Genomic DNA, 23,915 nt, shown 5'->3' with positions numbered 1-23,915 from the left:
TCGGAACATTAAATTAGCTGTTTACAGGACAGTGTTCAAACCAGTTTTAACTTATGAATCTGAGAGCTGGGGCAGAAGTAAAACACTTGACCAAAGGCTAGAGACCGCAGATATGAGGCTCTTGAGAAAGATTAGAGGCGTGAACAGATGGCATAAATGGCAATATCATATTAAAAATGAGGATATTAGGAAAGAACTTGACATTGTCAGCATCCAGGAATGCATTAGCAGAGCTAATCTCAGGTGGTATGGTCATTTAAACAGAATGAGCGAGGAAAGATTAGCAAAACAAGTGTTTTCTGCCAAGTTGGCAGGAAAACGACCCAGAGGAAAACCAAGATATAGGTGGATCGATATGGTAAAAAGTGCCTTAGATGATAGAAATATAAGATCTGGTAATGTTGGAGTGTTGATAAATAACAGACTGATTTGGAGGAAAATTGTAGATAGGAAGTTAGTATGATGTAAATTTTTCATGTAGTACTATCATATCCTGTACACACCTTGAGGGTACATGGCAGGAATTTGATGATGTTGAGGTTTTAATCCTTTTTCCCAAGTAAGCAAACAGATAAGTATGTTAAGTTTGCGCCTGCATGTAGTGCAAGACTGAGGCAACTCTTGCAAGTACTTTCTACAACTATTATATTTTTGCTAAGTTTGAAAATCAGGCAGCATTTGATTCATATACTAAAAACACACCAGTATATTTAGTATTTAAAAAAAAATACAATATTTATAGCTTTTAGAGGTTCTTCACAAAAATGTTTTGAAAATGATAACGGCAATTTTTTAAAGTTAGTAGAAACTGTAGCTAAATTTGATTCGATAATGGCAGAATACTTGCATCGCATCCAAACATCACAAAAAGGAACATTGCTCATTATTTAGGTGATAAAATACAAAATGAAATCATCCGTGTAATTTCTGAAGCTATAAAACAAAAACTTTTAGAAATGGTTAAAGAGTAAATATTATTCATTAATTCTTGACACTACTTCGGATATAAGCCACACAGAACAATTATCTATTGTTATTAGATTTTATTATTATTATTTTTTTTTTATTTATTTATTTATTTTATTATTATTATTATTATTATTATTATTATTATTTCTGATACCTCCAAGGATTCCGAAGACTCATCGTGGGAGTACACCTACAACTGTTTCAACCACTACACCGAACCTCTACTACGAATCATCTCCATCAACGCCATCAACCGCCCACCTCTACCACCAGCAGTATTTTTCGTCTGTAAATTGCGTGTGTTCTGAAGGTTTGATTTGTCTGTATGCGGGATGAAAATTCCGAGTTTCCGCGAGAAAAAATCCTGCTACCTCCGTATGGGATCGGCTAATTCCCCTTCGATTGAAATCGTCCAGATAAAGATTCCTCCCGTATGCAAATATAGCAGAAATTCATGAACATTTTTTGGGTTTTCAATCTGTAGAAGATACCACTGGGCAAGGACTATTTCAATTTATAAAAAATTATTTAAAATTATTGAATATTAACATTTCGGATTTACGCGGCCAAGCTTATGATAACGGTTCAAATATGCGAGGCAAACAAAATGGACTGCAGAAAAAAATCCTTGAAATAAATTGAAGGGCTTTTTTTTTATTCCGTGTGCTGCTCATTCATTAAATTTGGTAGTTAATGATGCAGCTAAGATATCCTGTGAAACTGTACATTTTTTGGGGGTAATACAGGAATTATATAATTATTTTTCAATATTTGTGAAGCGTTGGGCTATATTAAAAAAGCATATTCGTGTTTTAAATTTGAAACCACTTTCTGCTACTAGGTGGGAAAGTAGAGTAGAAGCAATAAAGCCACTTATAAATAATATCAATGAAATTTACCAGGCTCTTTTTGATATTACAGAAGATGAAATTAAAGATATGATTCTAGAGTTCAGGCAGACAACTTAATTTCAAAGATTTATTCGTTTAAATTTATTTGCTCTGTTCATGTTTGGTACGAAATCTTCAGCCTCGTATATGGTGCAAGCAAAATAATGCAGAATCCGACATTTGATATAGGAAAAATTACAGAAAATCTTGATTATGTTATACAAGAATTAAATACTCGCTGAATAGACCAATATTTTGAAAATATTATTAGAACTGCAAAAGAAGTAGCAAACGATCTTAATATTGATCCTACTTTTCCAAACATTCCAAAAGAACAAAAACAAAAATGTTTGGTTACAAAGCATCAGATGAGACAACGCATGATCCTAAACAAAATTTTAAAATAAATTTTTTCTTCGCGATTTTAGACACGACAATAACTTCAGTCTTGGAAAGATTCATACTCTTAAAACAACATAGCGAGGACTTTAAAGTTATAAGAGACATTCTTCTTATTATTGTGCTATCCTCTATCGAAGGGCAGCGACCATCTTGGCGAACAAACTGCGCTCTTGTGCTAATCTGAGCAGTTGTGCACTGCTCTTTCCTGTTCACATTTTGATTTGTCAAACCATGATATTCTTTTTCTTCCTCTAGTTCCTTTGCCATCAATTCTTCCTACCAAAATAGTTTGTAGAAGTTGATATTTGCTGTTTCTCATGATGTGGCCAAGATATGATGTTTTTCGTTTCTTGATTATTTGTACAAGATGTTTAGCTTTGCCAATGGATTTTAAGACATCTTCATTGGTAATTTTTTCTGTCCATGATATCTTTAGCATTCTTCTGTATAGCCACATCTCAAAGGCTTCGATTTTCTTGATGGTTGTCGCCTTCACTGTCCATGTTTCGACTCCATAGAGCAGAATAGACCATACGTAGCATTTCAGCATTCGGCATCTGACTTCCATGTTTAGGTCTTTATTGCAGAATAGTGTTCTCATTTTCATGAAGGACTGCCGTGAAACTTCAATCCTTGTCTTTATATCTATTTCTGGATCCCACCGTTCATTAAACCAGCAACCAAGATATTTATATCTTGACACTTGATCAATATTTTTCCCATTGAGTGTCAGTTTCATTGATGAGGCTGGATGTTTGCTGATAATCATGTATTTTGTCTTGTTGATGTTTATATTTATTCCCATTCTTTGGCTTTCTATGTATACTCTGTCAATGAGTTTTTGGAGATCCATAATATTATCTGCAATTAGCACGGTGTCATCTGCATATCGTAGGTTGTTAACAATCTTTCCATTTATTGTGATTCCCTCTGAACATTCTTCCAATGCTTTTTTAAAGATTACCTCTGCATATATGTTGAACAGGAATGGTGAGAGCACACATCCTTGTCTCACTCCTCTTTTGATGTGAATATCACTGGTGGTAATGTTGTCTAATTGAACGATAGCTGACTGATTCCAATACAGATTTGTTATTAGTCTTATGTCTTGTTCGTCTAGCCTTATTTGTTGAAGGACTTCTATTAAGTTAGTGTGTCTGACTTTGTCGAATGCTTTTTCAAAATCTATGAAACACATAAAGACAGATTTCTGTTTTTCTATGCATTTTTGTATCAATATTTGGGTACAGAAAAGGGCCTCTCTAGTACCAAAACCATTTCGAAAGCCGAATTGTGTTTCACTTAGAGTTTCTTCACTTTTTCTATAAATGCGATTCTGAATTACTTTCAAAAATATTTTTAATGTTTGGCTCATTAGAGACATTAAGCAAATTAAAAGATTGGAGCCATGAAGATTTAATGAAACATTGTAAAGATTTGCACTTAAAACTGAGCACAATCAAGATTCTGACAATCGCGATATTGATTTTATATTTATTTGAAGAATTAAAAACTTTGCAATGTTTTATTAAAAAAGAGTCGGCTCCTCAGGTTGTTTTAAATTATATATACGAAAATAAATTAACCGATACGTTTCCGAATACTGCGATTGTGATGCGTATTTATTTACCATTACCAATATCCGTAGCATCAGGGGAAAGAAGTTTTTCAAAACTTAAACTAATAAAAAATTATTTGCGGTCAACAATGTCTGGAGAGCGTCTAACGGATTTATCAATTATATCAATTGAAAATAATATCATGGATTCATTGGACATTAAAGATATTATTAAAAATTTTGTGGCGGCTAAAGCAAGACGGATAAATATGTAAAATAAATCTATATTTATACTAATTGTTATATAGTTAAAAGCATATCTCCAAATTATCTTTGTTATGTAATATTTCTTTTTATGTTATATTATGGGTATATATTATGTTAAAGATAGCAAGCAATTTTATAAGCTAGATTTTTTAATCATTTTTCCCAAGTAAGCAAACAGACAAGTAAGTCAAGTTGCTACGTGCAGCCGCAAACTTGACTTACTTGTTTGTTTGCTTACTTGGGAAAAAGGATTAAAAAAACCTAGCTTATAAAATTGCTTGGTATCTTTCACATAAAAGTCATTTTTGTTTATATATATATATATTCTGTTGTATTTATATATTAAGGAATAAACATTTTTGAAAATTTTTATTATTAAAAATTCCTTATTAATGAATTTCAGTGATGACAATGTTCTACTACTGTTAAATAACATTTATTTTTATGTATGCGTATAAACTGTTTTGTAATTTTAACAAAGTAAAATTTTTCGCAAAATTTTTCATGGAAACTTATTTTATGGGGGCGCTGAAAAAAGTTTTGCGCAAGGGCGCCTCCTACCCACGGTGCGGCACTGCTTAAATTAAGGCGATCAACTATTTGTAATCGGTTTTTTTTTTAGTTAAAAGATTTGTGATTGCACTGAACCCACGTTCAGTGCAGTCACAAATTAGTATTCTTTACCAATCATATTTAGTATTCTGTACCAAATATGATGATGGAAATGCGATTAAAAACTTTTTTTTTTTTTTACTACAGCCCACAATCCAAGATAAAGTATGGACATCTGCTTTTGCAACCAGAACTTTATTTAATTAAAAAAATATTTTAATTAAAAATACGACGTTTCATCCTAATTACACAGGATTTCTTCAGGTGTAAATAAACACGAAAAACTAGTAGGCAAACAGGAAAGACTAATAAAAGGTGATAACCACTGTATAGTTATAAAAGAATCTGATGATTTCAAAAACATTTCTGATCAAACTTTTGCATTGTTGAGCACGCTTTGCGTGTTTATGCATTCACGTACTACGAACTTGAAATTTTACAGAGGAAACAGCTTATTTACTTTAAAAAAAAAGAATTAAAAATAAAAGAAAAAAAATATTTTATTCTAATTTTTTCTCTGTTGTAATTTTTTTAATCGCTTACAAACGCTCATCATAATAAGGCTGATCTGTAAGGAGATTTGAGAGATTTCATCTTTGAAAATGTACTTTAGCACGGTGAATATTGATACAAATATGTTTCCAATATTCACCGCATAAACTCGTTAGGCGTGAGACTAAGAAGTCCGTGGCATTCGAACACTGTCAAGTTTGCACTGAGGATGAGAAGAATCGGAGGAAGAGCTGCAATAAGAGTACAACATATGCAAGAGAATGGGCATGGCTGCGTCAAATTAACACTGCTTTATGGATACCAAAACAACAATTTCGAGATTCTGTCACGACATTCATTTAGAAACCATCTTTGGTGGGCGATAGCTTGCCAATTCCTGGACTAGAATCTACATAAGATTATGTTCTTAGACACACACACACACACACACACACACACACACACACACACGCACACACACACACATGCATAATCAACGATGTTCTATGCTTGTGAAGTTTGTAAGCAAAGCATATAACAATATATAATCATAGCAGGTTATTTTTATTTCTAGGTCGTTGCAAGAAAACTATGTCCAGGGAGGAACAGAAAAAAAGCGCATGTGACAGAGAAAGAAGCCGAATGCGTGACATGAACCACGCATTTGATCTGTTGAGGGAAAAGCTGCCATTCGTCAAATCTCCAGGGAAAAAATTATCAAAAATTGAATCACTTCGGTAAGAAATTTTATATATTTTTAATCTTTAAAATACAAAAAGAGGATAAATGTTGCAGTGTCGCATTAAGGTAGGTATTATGTAAATTTAGGTGGTATTACATATCATGTATCATATGAAACAATGGTTAGAGTTAATGGCAAAGCTTAGGATGGCTCTTTCACCTTAAACTTACTGCGAGGGAGAGAATCAATCATCGTTGCCACTGCATTGCTATACCTAAGCTCAACATTTTTTACAGTTCAACAAAGAAATCGTGTCTTATCACGTGTGCAATGCGCTGACAGTACGCTCAGATTTGTCCGAACCGTAGGCATTTATTTATTAGGAACGCGACTCGAGCTCCAAGGCTGTTTCTTGACAAATGTTAAGCGTGGGAGAAGCAGATCTCATTTCTATGGGCATTTGCAAACTATCGTAAAAATTGTAAATATTTTGCATTCACAGTAATGAATAGTTTGCGATAAGTTTACCTAAATGTGAAATTTCTTAGTTTCTCATGGTCTTGTTTCGTATGTATGTATCGAGTGCTTTAGCAATTTCATTGAAGCAAGTTTCAATGAAACTCCACATCCATATTTTCACTTCACAGTGCCTTATAGTCTGCTATCCAAAGTAGAAACAACGTGTTTGTTATTTCAGAGGGATTTCAAAACGAGAACCAAAACGTATACGAAAATTATATTTTACAATTTCTATGAAATTAATTTTTGCTGAAGCTAATTCAGTGTCCTCACTCTTATCAACTTCTCTGGTACTGCATTACACCGCTATCCATGAAAAAAAGTTATTTCTCACTTCCTTGCATAATTTCCCAGGAAGCTCAGTTAAGAAATGCTTATCTTTCCCCATCCATTCTATCCTTCAGAAAATCTCTCCAATATCTGTCTAACAAGCACTTCTCACTAGTATAATGTCTTAATCATGTCATCCTACAAACCAACAAACTCCGGATTGCTCTCAATATACCCTCTTAGCTGCATGCCGCCATTCCGATATCATCTTCGCTATTTATTTCTACACCCTCTTCAAAGCGCTCAAAATCTAGGCCACCAGATCAGTGCACAACAATCCACATATGATCCTTATACGATGGAATCGCCATTGTCTTTACCACCTTTGAACTGATCTTTGACTCACTATCCGCTATCATTCTAAGATCTCTTGCTCCTCTTCGGTTTAGTTCCCACCAGTAGAATAGACAGCCTTCCGCCTTCAAAATCCATAGTTTAATACCTTGCATTTAATATCATATTAAGTTGTTATCTTCACTCATTTACCTTACCAACTTATTCAAAACACTCGTGAAGAACTATTACATCAATATCCTTCCTAATAATTTTTCCGAACTTTGTATCATCTACAACTGAATATCTCCCTGCAATCCATATGATATCGCTGACATGAAAATATCAATGGCTCCAATAGTGAGCCTGTTGAACTCCATTTATTTGCTTCCATGATACTCAATCTGTCAGATAGCAAGTTGCAATTCGATGAACAACTAATATCAAAAAAAAAAAAAGAAAGAAAGAAAGAAACATTCGTTGCAGCTCAAATATCAACTAAACATGAGACCACTTGCCAAATGCTTTCGTAAAATCTAAAAATAATATTATGAATTAAAAATAAATATGTAATGCGTGTGCGTGTGTGTGTGTGTGTGTGTGTGTGTGTGGTATAGACAGTCAATCTCCTGTAGTTGAGTTCGTGGCCAGTGACGATTTTAGCTAGTATAGTTTGTAATAGTATCATTTCTATGTTGTTGTTGTTTTTTTTTGGTTGTTTTTTTTTTTAGTTTACAAGAGAAAAGAAATCCTACTTTCCAGTGCCAAAGATCGACTAACTTGAGAATCGACAGGGAAAAAAAAAGGCTAGAAAAAGTTCCTGTAGTCAGTGGCTAGAATCGAACTTTTACTCGTCTTTCTTTTGGAGATCTAGCATTATGGACACTGAGTGTTATTATACGGCCACACAAACACCATATAATAATCATAACGAATATAAAGAATGACATAAGTAAATGCGAGTTTTTATGATACAATTGCAATTTCTTCTCCTCTTCTATATTCATTACTTTAAAATTATCGCAATACTATATAATTTAGCATGTGCTTTTGAAATTTTGTCATTTTATTCCCAAAGGTCACTTCCATTAGTTTTGTTCATTTTGGCTTTAACTGAAAGGTGAGTGACATATCTTTTCTCAAAAGTGTCCCAAAATCATAGAAAGCTCGAGTCAACTGTATTTTTTAATAAGTAGCACGTCGGTTTTGAATCTCAGAACTGTTGAATCAATTCAGTAGCAAGTTCATCCAACAGGGGAAGCCAGGAAGTGTTACATAAGTACAGCCAATGTGGAAGAAAAGACACAGGGTATAATACAGAAGAATGTTTCTATGGTAACAAGCATCTTCTCAGTCTGAGTATGTTACCATAGAAACATTCTTATGATTATTTCTTAGAATCTCAGAGATAATCATATTCTGAATTCACGAAATAGGAAGAGGAAAATCAGTATTGCTGCCCAGGAGATCTAACTCTGTCTAGTACCACTCGTCCATTTTTATTAAAATGACGACATTTCCGATTTGGACAGCATTCTTTCAATCAAGAAATCACCCGGACAGATAGTGTCCTTTTTTTTTTTTCTTTTTCAGATGCAGTTCCCTGTTTTTTGTTTTTCCTTTAATTTTATCAAAGGTTATCAATAACTGTGTAATTGTTGCTTGCATTTCTATGGGACTCTATAAATCACCATGACAGACAGTTGAATTTCTATTTATTCATTTTATTTATATTTATATTTATTTTCTTTTATTATTTTCTGATACGGTCAGCTACACGTAGCTCTATTCCGGACGCATATTGCTATCTTCACTAATGGTGTCTATCCATCTTGTTCTAGGTTTTCCTTTTGGTCTTTCACCAAGAATTTCATTTTATTATTATTTTTTTTTTTTTTTTCGTCTCTTCAAAATACTATCATTTTCCATACGAAAAATATGTCCTGCTCAATGCAACTTTTCGAACTTATTAAAGCAGATATTTTGGGTTCTTTATAAAGGTGATATAACTCATAGTTGTATTTGATATTCCAGACCATTTATCATTCACTGGACCAAATATTTTTCTAAGGATTTTCCTTTCAAAAGCTGAAATCAAATTCTGCACTCTTACCGTAAATATCTAGATTTCACATCTGTAGGTAACAACGGAAGAATTATCGATTTATTTTATTTATTATATATTTTTACTTTTGCCTTCCAATGAATATCTTTTGAAGTGGGTACACGTGATAATATTTAATTAAATAGATAAGCATCAATGTGTCTGCCTCATCATTATACTGAATTCAGTTAAATCTACGTTTTTCATATCTCTGTTGGTTAACAAGTAAACATACGAAGTCATTATTTCTTAAATGCTGTACACGTCCCATATGAAATCAATAAGGAGCACTCGGTGTCGTATAAACAGAAATAAGTGATTGCGAATCCATGGGATGCATGTTACAAGTGGCACGCGAGACCATATACAATGGCACGCCGCCATAATATGTAAAAAAAAAAAAAAAAAAAAAAAAAAAAAAAAAAAAAATTCTGTAATAATTTTAATCAGGACGAGAAAGCAAAGTTCTCGTTATAGCTAAAAATTCGAAGTCTCTTAGCAAGTATATATATGCTGGAGGTTCTCCGGATGTTGACCTATCCAGGGGATGGTGGGGGATTTGAGAAAGATGATTTCTTTATGTTATTAATTAATTAAATTAAGATTTTAGGATATTTCGGGAATATTAATATATAATATTTGTTAACAAATTTTCACAGGATGTACAAAAAATATTCATTATACTCCTACAATAAAGTATCGCTCATAATTATACTGGAGTTATGAGTTGCTTCTGATCTCACTCATCACTGAGGAAGACCTTTCCCACTTGGAAGTGGTTGGGTCTACTTTATACATGCGGTAACCCAGTTCATCTTGGGAGCGTGCATATCAGTGGCGACCCGTACATAAGCACTGCGACACTGCAGTACCCCCAAGGAAAAAATTAAAAATTTAAATTTTGTTTATGTTTATAAATAATAACAATGCTTACAACATTATATAAATGCAATACAACATGTTAAAGGTTACAGCTTATGTTTTGGCAGTGATTGAATAGTTAATAATTGGTGGTGAGGGTGAACTATTTTTTGCAAATCTTATTTTATTTTGTTAAAATAACATATAATTATTTATTTATTATAGATATAAGGCTGAATTATGACGGGTGTCACTGTTGAAAATATGAAAAGAATTATATTTTTCAATTATCGTTACACGAAATAAATACACTGCGATGTATTTTTGTCATCGCAGTGTCAGAATTATCGCGTTTGGCCAAATGCAGCCATCTCGCCGATATTCGTTTGCGTTTGTGATTGCACGTTACAAGAGTCATTCCGACTTGTATCGTATGCTTGCGCGTTATTTTTGTAAGATACGAAACTTTTATTATTGGTGTTTGTTTGGTATGGGTGAAATATTTTTAATAAAGCAATTTTTAATATGTAAATTTATTTGTTAATAAATTGGTTACTGATCAGGAAAATTTTTTATTTATTTATTTTTTTTTTTTTTGTATATGCAGCCCCCCCCCCCCCACACACACACACACATACTTAGAATTTTCACCGGCCGCCACTGGTGCATATACTGAATGTATGAAAGATATCATAAACATCTAAAGCGAGAATCAAGCCCGCAGCCTTTTGGGTGGAGAGCGGATATGCCCTCCACTCGTAACCAAATCATAACCAAAAAAAATGGCGACATGAAATGGAGCACTGGAATTATATGTAGTGAAAATTATTTAGTCTTAAACCAAATAATAAATGAATCCATTTCAAAATGGATTCACTTATTAATATAGTTAACTCTGAGTCCAAGACATGCTTGGGAGGATTAGTAAAGTTAAAATTTAACATACTAGTAGTTCTTTGAAGCACATAAGGAAGCCTGTATACTTTTTATTATTATTATTATTCCTTCATTTGTAACACACATTTATTTAATTTTTGCGGAATACAAATATGTTTTGCAATACTTTTTTTTTTTTTTTTGCATGTTGTCCAAATTTTTGTAAAGTTCCCCTACGTGGGCCCCGCACTGCAGATCCTGGAGAATTTTCTGCTACGCCATTGCTTTCCGATCAAAGTTTATTGAATCAAAGATACATGCGATATTGGGCACACACACACACACACACACACACACACACACACACACACACACACACACACACACACACACACACACACACACACACACACACACACACACACACACACACACACACACACACACAAAGTACAATCATAAGTTAGTAAATAAATTATTTCGAATAAAGTACATTTGATAAACGGTACTAAATTTTTACTCAGATATATCAAGAATCCATATTTACGGCTATCCGCTTTCTTATTTTAATATAGACTGCTTAAATTCAAGCGAATTCCAACCTTTTCATAATGCCATAACAAAAAATTAATAAATAAAAAATAAAAAATGCGACATATTCATATATAGATTTTTTTTTCATTCAAATTTACACGGTTTACCAATTAAATTTGTTTGTTTAGTTTGAATATTTTGTGATTAACCTATAGCGAAAAACTAATTCATTTTTAATTGTCATCATTAAATTCAATTTTATTGGTCAATTTGCCCAACCTTTGGTTTTTACTCATTTCTCAGCCATACTCTCCATTAGTTTGCGCTTTTGGCAGAAAATATGATTCGACGTTCTCATTTCAACGATGCTTAATCGTGAACACGTGTCATTGCCGTAGAGCCATTGTATTTTCATCGTGAATGCTTTTCTTCGTTTCTGAGTTAAATGAAAACACTTTCACAGACATTAGAAACGAGATTTTGTCAGCTTTACTAGATAAATGAAAACGAAATGTTACACAAAGTGTTCAATGAAGGTAGCAACAGATTCTGAACTCTTGCGGAAAGAATATTTTATATTTTGTTTTATTATTTTGTTTGTTGTAACACTCGGATAAACGGACTGGTGAAATCAAAACTCTAACTGAAAAAAAAAATAATTTTTGCATGTGAAGACATGTAAAAAAAAATATATATATATATATGTGTTTGGTCACATTTAGAATACAACGCGCCAAAAATATACACCACGCTGATACTGGTCCGAAACATAACGAAGAAATAATATCACAGGTGTATCTGTTTTCATTTGCTCTCAATAATAACAATTAATGCTAACGGATGCTCATCCATGCATGTATTTAGCAACGGTCATGTAACAGCAGATCAAGCTGATAAACACGCCACAGATGGCACCACATGTATTCGTATATAGATTAATAAACTCGATAAAGACGAAAAATACTTTCGTCTGCTGGTCATCTTTGAAGAGAAACACGTGATGTTCAGATACGAGTTTCTGCTTATTGTAACACTAGAGAAGTCATTTGAACCGTAGTACTTAATGACAGTGAAAATGTTACAGGCAAATCGAAATATAAATGAATACACATTTATTATAACCTTTCGTTCATTTAAGGAATTTATCACAGCTTTATGATTGAGGTAGGTCTCAACTTAAATGCTAAACTTTTATTGAAACACTAGAGAGGTCATTTGAACACATTTAATTAAATATATTTATTGCAACTCTGAATTGATGGCAATTTAGATATGTTTACTAAATGCTTGAATTCAGTTCAGTGCTAAAGCTGTTTTCGAAACAACTAAGATGAGACGACGTTTCTACTCATAACAAGTGTATATTTTCATGTATTTATTTGGCGACCTAAGTGACTACTAAATAAAGCTTCCAACATCCATGCCACAGCGAGATTCAATGGAGAGCGATAATGAACTAATTATCTTCTTCGATACCTTGCTTACTGGAGTTATCAAATGGAAAAGTCCTAGGTTTTGTCTCTAGAGCTGAATCACAAGATTATCTAACCCACTCGTGATAATAACTGTACTATAGGATTATAACGTTTCGTGAGTGGAATAGTCGGTATCTCTGAGATTTGCGACATTAGAAACTAGTGGTGAATCTTCTTAGTAATATATATATATATATATATATATATATATATATATATATATATATATATATATATATATATATATATATATATATATATATATATATATAGGTGCCAGTATTAAGATTGTGAAAATGAAGGATATTAGTACTAACGAGTGATAATACATTTTTAAATATAGGAATTTGATTAATTAGCATAATTTCTTATTTTAATTAAATATAAAAGTACTTACTATAATTTTAGGATATAAAAGATTAGGAAGGTAAACTTACAAGGTTATTTCCCATACAAGAGCTTATTAGTTCGATGTAAATATTACATTGAATTTTATGTTAGAATTGTGCAACCGACAACTATTCATTGTCATTTCTTTTCATTCATTGCTTTACTTTAATAATATATTCTGAAACATTTTTCCATTCTCTTAACAAAATCAGTTAAAAGAGGGTCCATTATGTTTCTTTATTTTAATTTTTTTCCAACTAACTTTATTTTTAATTGAAATTGTATAATTCAATTAACTTAATAAAATTAAAACGACTTATGAATAAATCTTGAGTTTTTTAAGTGAAAATAAATTTTAAATTTGAAATCATTTTTTATTTAAAGTATATGTATTTTTTAGAGTGTAATATTGTGTAATTTACTTTCTGTTGTTTTTCTCTATCACAGCACATGCCAATTTACACACAGTAGTCATTTTTAGCTCTTTCATTTAAAGTCCTGAAGGTCAGATGCAAGCTTTTAAAATACACAAACAAGATATTGCGCGCGCACACACACACACACACACACCACGCACACACAAACTTCCCTAGTGTGTGTGTGTGTGTGCGCGTGCGTGAGTGTGTGCGTGTGTGTGTGTGTGCGTGAGAGCCAGAGCGAGAGAGAGAACATTATTTTTTAGAAGAAATAGTGAATAGAAATTTCTCATAAAAATTATTCCACTAGAAAGAGAACATGAAAAAAATTTAAATTTTCCAGGTGACAAATAGTCAACACATCCCTGAACTGTTATTACTCTACTGAAACAGCATTAGTTAATCGACACAAACACAACTGTTTATAATACTATACTGGCTGCAAAGATGTTAGGCTGGAAGCTATTTATATAAGTAAGTTAATGATTGACTTCAAAATCAAATTATTGAAAGCTTTATTCTTTGAATATTTAAATTTTAGATACTTGGTGATCCCTATAATTTAAAAATTTGAAAGAACCCTCTCTGGATCAGGCTCCAAGCTTACCATCGGCTCTTCTAAAGTTAAGTTATACGCTGGATCCGTATCTTCTTTACGTCACAGTAATTATGTGGCATTTGAAGGAATTTAATTTGAACACACTTGTCAAAAGTAATCATTCTTTAAATGAGAAGGAGCCGAATGTCCCTTATTGCATACTATTATAAGAAATATCTACAGTATTTGTTTTTAAATAAATAAATATTTAAATCCATTTTAGCCCTTTTTTAATACGGTTGATTTCTTTCTAAAACGAAAAAAAAAAAAAACGCTAACAGAGTGGCGCAACTCTATCAACCGTCATTCAAATGGCATTTACAGCTTGCATGATGTTCGTGATAGCTTGTAATGTCGTGTGCGCTTAGTATGGAATTTTTGAAAAAAAATCTTAGTCGGTAGAAAGCTATTAACCATTATATTAATCAGGTATTTTTTCTGACAAGCAAGAGATTATATTTTTTCGATATATGCAGTGTGAAAACATCAGACTTGAAATTTGTATTTGTTTTTGTATTTGTATTTGTTTTTGAAAACATAAAAAAAAAAGTATTACCAGCTGTAGGATTGTATTGAGCAATGAACAGGTGGCAGACGAAAATTCAGCCATTGATTCATGCTAGACACATCGGAAGTACAAGAAGCGCCTCCTAGGTTACGGTGCAGTTGTAAATGGATAGTTCGACGACCTTGTATTTATTACAAAAAACTTCTAGACGTTTAGATAAACAAACAAATAATCCAAATTTTTTTAACCTGCAGATTTTCTAAACTTAAAAATAAAAAACAAAACTTGACTGCAGTTTATTTTTCCAGACTGCTCACAGAACAAAGAAAACAATCGTCACATGCAATGCTCAGACAAAGAACAAGAGCTACGAATGTCTGGCGCTTCAAAATTTTAAATTTCTTGTCTCCATAAAATGCTGATTAAATTTAGATTGTAGTAAGCGTAACTTTTCAAACATATAAGTCTGAAGCCTTTAGCATTATAAAGATGTTTGCTTCGTATTTTTACACAAAAACTTTTAACATCATCGACATTGACTTGGCTTTATTATCTATTTGTTAAAGAGACTATTCGTCCCTGATGACAGTCCCCGAAACAAGACTCATTTCCCGGGCTATTTCTATTGCGATATTTTATTTCATTTCCGGATTATGTTTGCCATTGCAAGCTGTGTAGCAATTAAAACTCACATTTGCTTATAAAGTGGGACATTCAGTTAAAAACTGGCACCAAATCATAGCATATAGAAGATACATTCCTTGGAAAAATATTCCACCATATTTTAATTAATACACCAGTTAAGTGATCCGTCTGTTTATTAGATATGCACAAATTAAATGTTTGTTAACAATGCATCGTTTAAAAATGGTGTCCACATTCCCGAAATCGCCAAGAAAAATGTGGTTACTATATTATAGAATGGCCATTTGAATCATTCTGTTGTGCTAATAATGGATCAATACGTGGCCTGTCCGGATCCTAATATTTGCAAGAATCTGGATTTGTGAAATATATAGTAAACTATAGGAGTTTGACACAGATCGACGAGTTTCTGAATTTGCTAGGACTGCAGAAATGTGAGAAATTGGAACTAGAGATTTGTTAAAACCGTTTTTCCTATAATATAACAAAGCCAGCTAGCTTAGCTTAGCTTTGTAAAACAAGAACTTAGAGTGATCTCAGATGATCAATGTTGTTCCATTCGGCAGGATAACCAAATATTTTATACAAGTTAATACGACTTATCCAAGAAAAATCTCTCTCTCTCTCTCTCATTCTCTAGTCAGAGATGGGCAAAAGTTGCACCTTCGCAAGGGTCCAGAAGGCAAATTGCCATTTGGGTCATTTTTCTGCATTTAGTTCTTTCGAAGTTCAGATTTAGCTATTTTGCAGGCTTCAGTGAAGATTTAGAAAGAAGTCATAGTTTTTGTCAAGCATAGCCATTGGCGATAGGCTGAATTTATTGGCACATGTTTTGTATTGAAAAACCAAACTTAGATATTATTCCACAATTTTGAATACATTTACACTTTTAACAAAGCAGTAGGGTTTCCTCCTTTGGAAACTCGGTTTTTTTTTTTTTCATCCCGATTTTAGGCATTTCGCCAGTAAATTAATATAATTTACTGGCTTCATAGCCTTAGTTGCTCTGATCATAATTCCAAACAACTCAACTATCAATGATGCTTTTAGTTTGCTTATATTTGTATGTGTAATTTCTCTCTATTAAGTTGTACGATTTTTTACAACAAAATTTTGAAATTAGTTAACAGAAAATTCATGATTTATTATTTAAAAATATTAATTTATGATGGTACCTCTCATTTTATACGTTTCACTGTTTCATCCCCCCTTCCTGTTTTTGTTTGTGTATCCTAATCTCAGCTATAAAAGACAGTCTATGGTAATGTTCGTAGGTCAATCATTAGAGAGAGAAAGAACGATGAGAATAAAGGAAACTAACAACTCTATTTATTTATTTTTTGGAATGTCCGTAGATCGTATTTTCAGCGAATTTTTTGCTAAAAATATTCATAAGACAAAATGAAGTGGATAATGAATTCGTTCTCACAGTATTTGTATTCAGCTCTGCTTACTTCTTTGGCCAACTTCCTCGGATCATGAAATTAAATTAATATTAACAGAATGTAGAAAGCAGCAATCGAAAAGTTTAATCTACAGCCTGAAACCCACACGAATCTAGCAACCTTCAAGAGTAAACTATGTCTTGAAGGTTGCTTGCTAACATGATGTGGATTTTAACAAAACTTTTTTAAAAAATAGATGTTACTGTGAATGGTCTAATGGTTATATATTATGATCTGACAACCCTAATTCTTTAACCAATCACGGATATTTTTCTAGTCACTTCAGTTCTATTCTACTATTCACAGAATGGTAGTGGTGGTGGTCTCACACCGAACGATATAAAATTCTTGTAGATGAACTTATACATTGATGATACATAACTGTCAATTTTTAGGGAAAGACAACGTATACTATTATATTAATTAAAAAACTTTAATTAATACTTCCTATATTTCGGTAATGTTACATTACCATCTTCAGGGAATATGAAAGTTCAGTGTTAGTGCCTGCACTAACACTGAACAAATATGGCTGAACACCACAACTGAAGTCGGTCCAAGAGTCCTAAAAGGACTCTTGGACCGACTTTAGTTGTTGAAGTCGGTCTAAGAAGTTGTTGAAGTTGTTGAAGTCGGTCCAAGAGTCCTTTTAGGACTCTTGGACCGACTTCAGCCAAGACTACTACCCAATTTAGCTCACCTAGTGGGCTAAATTGGGTAGTAGTCTTGGCTGTTGGGCTGATTTTCTAAGAATACAAGCTTCTCATATTTAGGGCAGTCTCATGCATCCAATGTTGAGGTTTGGGGAGTTTTTTTTAGAGCTGCGGCTGATTCCAGGAATAATCTCTCATATTCATACTGGCTGCAGTGTAGTAAGGCGGCTTTCTTCCAGTGTATTTTGTGGGGTGTCCAAAGTCGGTACTTCTGAAAAGCTAACAGAAATCCTAAAAAATATGACGTGACAACTTGTTATAAGCCATACAGAAAATTGGCATCTCTTATCCGCTTCCCCAAGGACCAGCCACTTCTCCTAGACCTATCTGGAGTATACTAGATCCTTCGTAGTTGCAATCTGTCCTTCTAGAATTAAACAGGCAGGACAGATAATATCAGGATATCTGACCATAAAGACTATATCCGTTTCCTCCAATACAGCCACCAGGACTTACTGAGCATGCTTTGGACACCCCACAAAATACACTGGAAGAAAAGCAACTTTACTACACCGCAGAAAGTATAAATATGAGAGATTGTTCCCGGAATCAGCCTCAGCTCTAAAAAAACTCCCCAAACCTCAACAAATTTGAACGAATGAGACTGCCCCCAATATGGGAAGTTTACTTTCTTAGAACATCAACCCAATAGCCAAGACTACTACAAAATTTAGTCCACTAGGTGGCACCTTTTAGGACTCTAGGACCGACTTCAGTTGTTGTCTTCAGCCATATTTGTTCAGTGTTAGTGCCTGCATGCACGTGTTATTTTCATGTTCCCTGAAGATGGTAATGTAACATTACCGAAATAATATTTCCGAAATTATATTGATTAAAGTTTTTTAATTAATATAATAGTATACGTTGTCTTTCATTAAAAATTGAAAGTCACTGATATAAAATTCATCGGATTTTGGTTTCCAATAGACCAGTTTAAGTAACTTAAACAAAACAAAATCATATTTATAGTACATAGTTAAAAAAGGCGCAGACTTCAGTCGTTATAATGAATGATTATCACTTCACGAGAATTTTTTCATCACCCACCTTTTTATTATTTTCTCAAATATGATGCTATTATATAGTCATTATGTAATGTTATTGCTTTAACTATTGATTGTGTTTTCGTGTAGGTTTTTCTCAAAATCAGTGTCATCCTATTTTACAATATTTTCCCTAATGGTCTGTTATGGTTCCAGGTAGACATTATGCAACTACAACAACTACTGCTACAACATTTTTCTTCTCATTAAGTTTTTTTCTGTATATACAACAGGCAAACTGACATTGGAATACAATACACGTATTTAACAATATAACTGATCAGTTTACCTGTTGTGTAGACAGAAAAAAATTAATGAGAAGAAAAACGTTGTAGTTGCAATACAGCCACTACTGGCCTGTTCCGGCCAACTAGATTTACATAGTTATCCGTCAAAATGTTTTAACTTATCAGTGTATTTAACGCCTTCGTAGCTTAGTGGATTGGTCACCGGCATTTGTCTGCGATAAATAATAGAGATGAAAAGAGGAATCGGACCTAATATTATTGACATAACCAGCTTCTAATGAATATAATTATTTTGAAAATTAGTTTTAGATGTGCAACGTTTTCATACCACAACTAAACAGTTTCTTAAATCTTATTACAGACTGGCAATTAAGTACATAGCCCAGTTACAAACTCTTCTAGAGAATCCTGCGGAGCCATCGCCTCAAATGTTCCAACCCTATATGAATCAAGGAATGCCTCGTCCTTATCTGAATGCATCAAGTTTCTACAGGTGGATGAAACATGTAAGTTGTAATTGCAAATTAATGCTATGTAAAGAATCGTGTATGAATTCCACACTGCTGAATTCAGATCTGTTTAACAAAAAGCAATTCTTTTATTGTAGTAGTAGTGGAAGTGCTTTTGTTGATTTTTGTTATAGTATGGAGACTCTTTCACCTAATTTTGCGGGTATTTCTGTTGTTTGTTCATCTGTAAATGTTTAGAAAAAACAACAGGGGTGATATTTAGAAATATCCCCTATTCCAAACTGCTTGTGATCCAAAATGCTTTTCAGTAATATTCTCCTATTTCGATATTCAGAAAGTATGAATAGTCTATAATCAAAATGAAATATGTATTGATTTTTAATTGACCATGATTTCTAAACATCTAATACCAACAAGTTTCGCCGATGGGGCTGTCTGGCTTCTTCAGGCTTATAACAGTAAGAAAGAAGAAAAATTTGTAATATTTGTAATTTTTTTTTTTTTTTTTCAGGATGATCTTACCGCTTCTGAACACATCCCTTTTCCTTTCGTACCAGGATCATCTTCCGAAATCCTCATGTCCCCATCTTCCAAACTGTATGTTACAGGTAGTGATAGTGAGATGTCATCTGGTACACCTTATTATCATCAAGATATTCCTCATGGGCTTACCTGACCAAATTTCTTTCTGTCTTCGTAATAGGCATTTAAAAAGAAGGAGAAGGAGAGGGAGTAAGATGTTTCTAAAAAGAGATATCCATAGAAGAAATATTAATATTTATTTGTGAATACTGATGCACGAACTGTCCAGGTTATGCATATGCTAGGCAGTAAAGCACCAATTTTCTATGCAAGCTTTATTTCTAAATAATATTTTCAAGGTAAAGCTCTAGCAGTTTAATGTAATTATTAATTTCTGCACCAAAAAATGAACAAAAAAATGTAAAAAAAAAAAAAGTGTGTGTTTTGTATTCTGTGAAAAAGTACAACGTTGAAATAGGAATTTATTTGAAAATAAATATATAATATTTCACTCTGATTTGAACTCGTGCATGTCACACATAACACACCAGAACAATGATTTGTATATAAATAATAAAAAGGCAAACGTAACACGATTTTGGAAAGCCACGTGGATGTAATTTTGGACTTCAATTCGTGTTTCCAACTGAGCAGCAACAGTTGAAAATTTTTTTCACTTTTTCACGGACCTGGAATAAAGAAGTGTAAGCGATCAATATAAGAAAAATATAGACAATCAAAACATTGTAAATTAGGAATTATTGTATTTAAAAACATATTAAAAGATCATCTAAATCCGCGCTTGAGGGGAAAAAAAAAGTTTTACCTCCTGATTACCGAGTGTATGGAAGAAAAATACGGCCACTCCAAGAATGGCATTCAGTATAGAAGAAACACTGAAAAGTCCAAGATTTTGTTCGTATTCAGACAACATCCCTACGATCCAGGCGGAAAATACAAGAGGCATTATGATAAGATTAGATCGTTGGTGTATTCTACAGAAGAGAAAAAAAATGGATCATGCTCAATATACAATATTTGTAAAATTCCAGTTACTTTACGCTTAATATTACTAGCCTTAGTTCAAAACACGCACAGCGCATGCGCGGTCACTGTTATTGTTCGTTTGCAATTTGTTTTCTTACACTGTCACACATTTTGCATGACAATGAAGACAAGAAGTTTCACGTAAAATACCCGGTCTTATGGAAAAGTATGGATGGGACGTACTTCCCATTCTCCCCCCCCCCCCCCCACACACACACATCCACCCACCCACATATATGTCCCGACATAAATCCTCCAATTTGATCTGTTTCCTAGGTTGAAGGACCTATGGAAGGCTTCACTACCATTAACAAGAGTTCTGCTGAAGTGACCCAAACACATCAATAAAAAATATTTTAAAAAAAATTGCTGAAAGAAATGCAAGATTTATCCAAACAATGAATTGCATTAATAAGGCAATGGAGATTATATCGAAGATCTCTTAAATGTTTTTGGTTAAATAAATGTTTTCATAAAAAAATACAGTGTGCAGAACTTTTGAATTGACTCTCGTATTTATTGCTTCAAAATAATTGTGAGAGAGAGCATGCCTGGTCTTCGGGAAGAGGGACCCCCTCACCTTTGGGCGCCCAAGTTCCAGTAAGCAATAACAACAAATTATATATATACAATTTTCTAAACGTAAATGCAATCATCCAATGCTACATTGGGTACCAAAATGCACTTTTTTGATGTAGTGTATTCTGAAAGCAAGTTAGCAGAACTGGTGTAAATGTTTGGCCTTCGGAAGCAAATATTGCCTCAAATGAAGAGATGTCTAGTAAAATTGAGTACTCGTATTTTGTTTGTTTCGTGGGTGCAGGATGAGAAAGTACTGTATTTACAATCATGTATTGCGCTGCATGTACGTTATATTCAAACAGAGTGTAAAAGGGAGCAAAAAAAGAAGATGTCTTCACCTACTTTGAACTAAGTAGTTGCTTGTGGTCGACGGATTTTAAAGGTTTGTAGTTAGCAGCTCCAGCAGCCTCTAGTAGCACAAAATCAATTATGCAGATGCCAATTACAGGTCCCAGTTCCAGGTACACGAGTGGCTTATCCATCTGTAACCAACAGCTGAAATATCACCAGTTAGTTAGTAAGGAGATATTTATTGAATTAATAAAATATCAAGTTTAAGCTACTTAAGGTTAAAGGACAAAGAACTTCAGCATGCAAACAAATCAGCCTGAGTACGCATGCAATGTATAGACAAAATATACTAATCTGTCTTTCTCTCTCCACACACATACACAGGATTTTGGTGACTTAAGAAGTACATGAATTATCACGTGACTGTATATTATACGAATAAATGAAGCACTTGAATAAGTGCACTTTCACGTGCAAACTTTCATTGTTTGTTTACTGCACCATAAAATATGGATGAACAAGAATATAATTATCTTTAACATGTAATTTAAATTGACTTTTCTGATCCACTGAACAGATTTTATGCTCAAAGGTATCCGTGTATCACATAATTTTATTTTTCCTAAAATCTCGTGGCACACGTGTGTGCAAACCTAGCAAGCAATTCTGTAAGCTTTTATAGAATATCCCCCTAGTTTGACATGTTAGGTTATAACAAATCTTTTAAAAGGCAAGTAAATACACTGGTGTCCAAACCCAAAGGACGAACATTATTTCTGAAGATTACAATCGCAAATTGCAATCAGCTTGTGCAATTTGTATAACTGATGATTTCGAGTAGAAAGCAGGTACACAATCAAATTGTCGAAAAGGTAGCACTCAAAGGATAAAAGCCGAAATTCTGCGCTAAGCGAATCATATTTAAAGGAAGTTTTTTTCGTGAAGGAATAAAGTTGCATACTTGGCTGTCCTGTGATGTCTCAAAGACAACATCTAGATGATTTCACAAGGGTAAAAATTATTGGAAACTTGAAGAAGGCCGCAGAATTAGATATAGCCAGAGAGTTTGGAATCTCACATAGCCTTGTATCGAGGTTCTGGGCAGCATTTCAAATCAACCAATGGAATGTGTTCCAGACTTTTGCTGAGGAGGCGTTCTCACTCTACCAGGGAGTATGAAGACGGGTTTTGGGTTATAACAGCAAAACGTAATCTATGCACCACAGCAGGTCAGCTTGCAGGTCAGCTCCATTCATCACAGGTATGCGGATATTTCGACAAACTGTGCCAAGACGCCTATACGCCCGAAGGCCTGTAGTCTGCATCCCGCTAACCACAGCTCATCAGACAAGACACCAAATGGGCTAATGTACTCAGATGAGAGTCTTTGCTCCGATTCTAGATGACACTTGATCTGGCCTGAAAATGGTACTGCTTACCATCGCAAGAATGTTCTTGAAAGAGACAGATACGGGGGTGCCGCGGTCATGATGTGGGACAGCATTGTGCTTAATGGACACACCGAGCTGCAAGGGCTGAAAAAAGGAACTACAACTGGTTAACGATATTGCAACGAAGTCCTTCAACGTGTTCGATTGTTCCATGGTGCTGTACGCGAAGAATTCATTTTACTTCTGGAGACCAAGAATAATAACAGAATCGAGTGAATAGCACACTCCCAGATCTCAACCCCCCCCCCTAAGAACATGTCTGGGAGACGCATTGATGCTCGAAATTCCCCTCCAGAAAACAAATCACTTGGTGCCAAGTATGGTACGACGTTGTGAGAGCTGCATCGCAGTTCTGGGTTTTAGTATTCCATTCTGAAATGTGTCTCCGCATTGTTTTCTGTAAGCACTGTACATTAATTCCTTAACTACGTCCTTCGGAAATTTGTAACTTTTGCCACGTATTGCAATTTAATTTGTACGAAATTTATAAAACAATTTTTGTGTAATATCATTTATTAGTGCGGTAGCAATAAATGTATGTCCACATTTGGCTGTGGTCCTGAAAATATTTTCGTATACACGTAAAAATGTAGCTACATACATACGATACACCAGTGTATGTATGTATGTATGTATTCGCAGAAATAAACAAAACATATATTCACAACACGAACACGACAGTGCTTGTGAGTACGTCGAGAT

General features: G+C 33.7%; 1 protein-coding gene and 1 long non-coding RNA gene across 3 annotated transcripts in view; one reads left to right on the top strand and one right to left on the bottom strand.

Annotated features, from left to right (window-relative positions):
* Positions 1-12,349: 12,349 nt before the first annotated feature.
* LOC150108242 (uncharacterized) lies at positions 12,350-20,309 on the top strand. 2 transcript variants are annotated; one of them, XR_016550650.1, is made up of 4 exons: positions 12,350-12,533; positions 13,994-14,124; positions 19,212-19,356; positions 19,832-20,309. It is a non-coding gene; the product is annotated as an uncharacterized LOC150108242 (long non-coding RNA). The 2 variants fall into 2 exon arrangements; XR_016550649.1 differs by lacking the exon at positions 13,994-14,124.
* Positions 20,310-20,317: 8 nt separating this feature from the next.
* The window catches only part of LOC150108241 (putative adhesion G protein-coupled receptor E4P), a 32,302-nt gene continuing 28,704 nt past the window's right edge, over positions 20,318-23,915 (bottom strand). The window contains exons 11-13 of the mRNA XM_090415695.1: positions 21,814-21,966; positions 20,669-20,837; positions 20,318-20,531 (exon numbers count right to left, since the gene is read on the bottom strand). Coding sequence (XP_090271821.1) covers positions 20,472-20,531; positions 20,669-20,837; positions 21,814-21,966 — 382 coding nt within the window. The 3' untranslated portion in view covers positions 20,318-20,471. The remainder of the gene's footprint in view (positions 20,532-20,668; positions 20,838-21,813; positions 21,967-23,915) is intronic.

The sequence above is a fragment of the Typopeltis vanoorti genome, chromosome 3 (genome assembly GCF_054136105.1).
Source record: "Typopeltis vanoorti isolate ZY-2024b chromosome 3, IOZ_Tvanoo_1.0, whole genome shotgun sequence".
Lineage (NCBI taxonomy): Eukaryota > Metazoa > Arthropoda > Arachnida > Uropygi > Thelyphonidae > Typopeltis > Typopeltis vanoorti.
The sequence above is the reverse complement of the archived record's forward strand: the minus strand, read 5'-3'. Positions and strand labels throughout refer to the sequence as shown.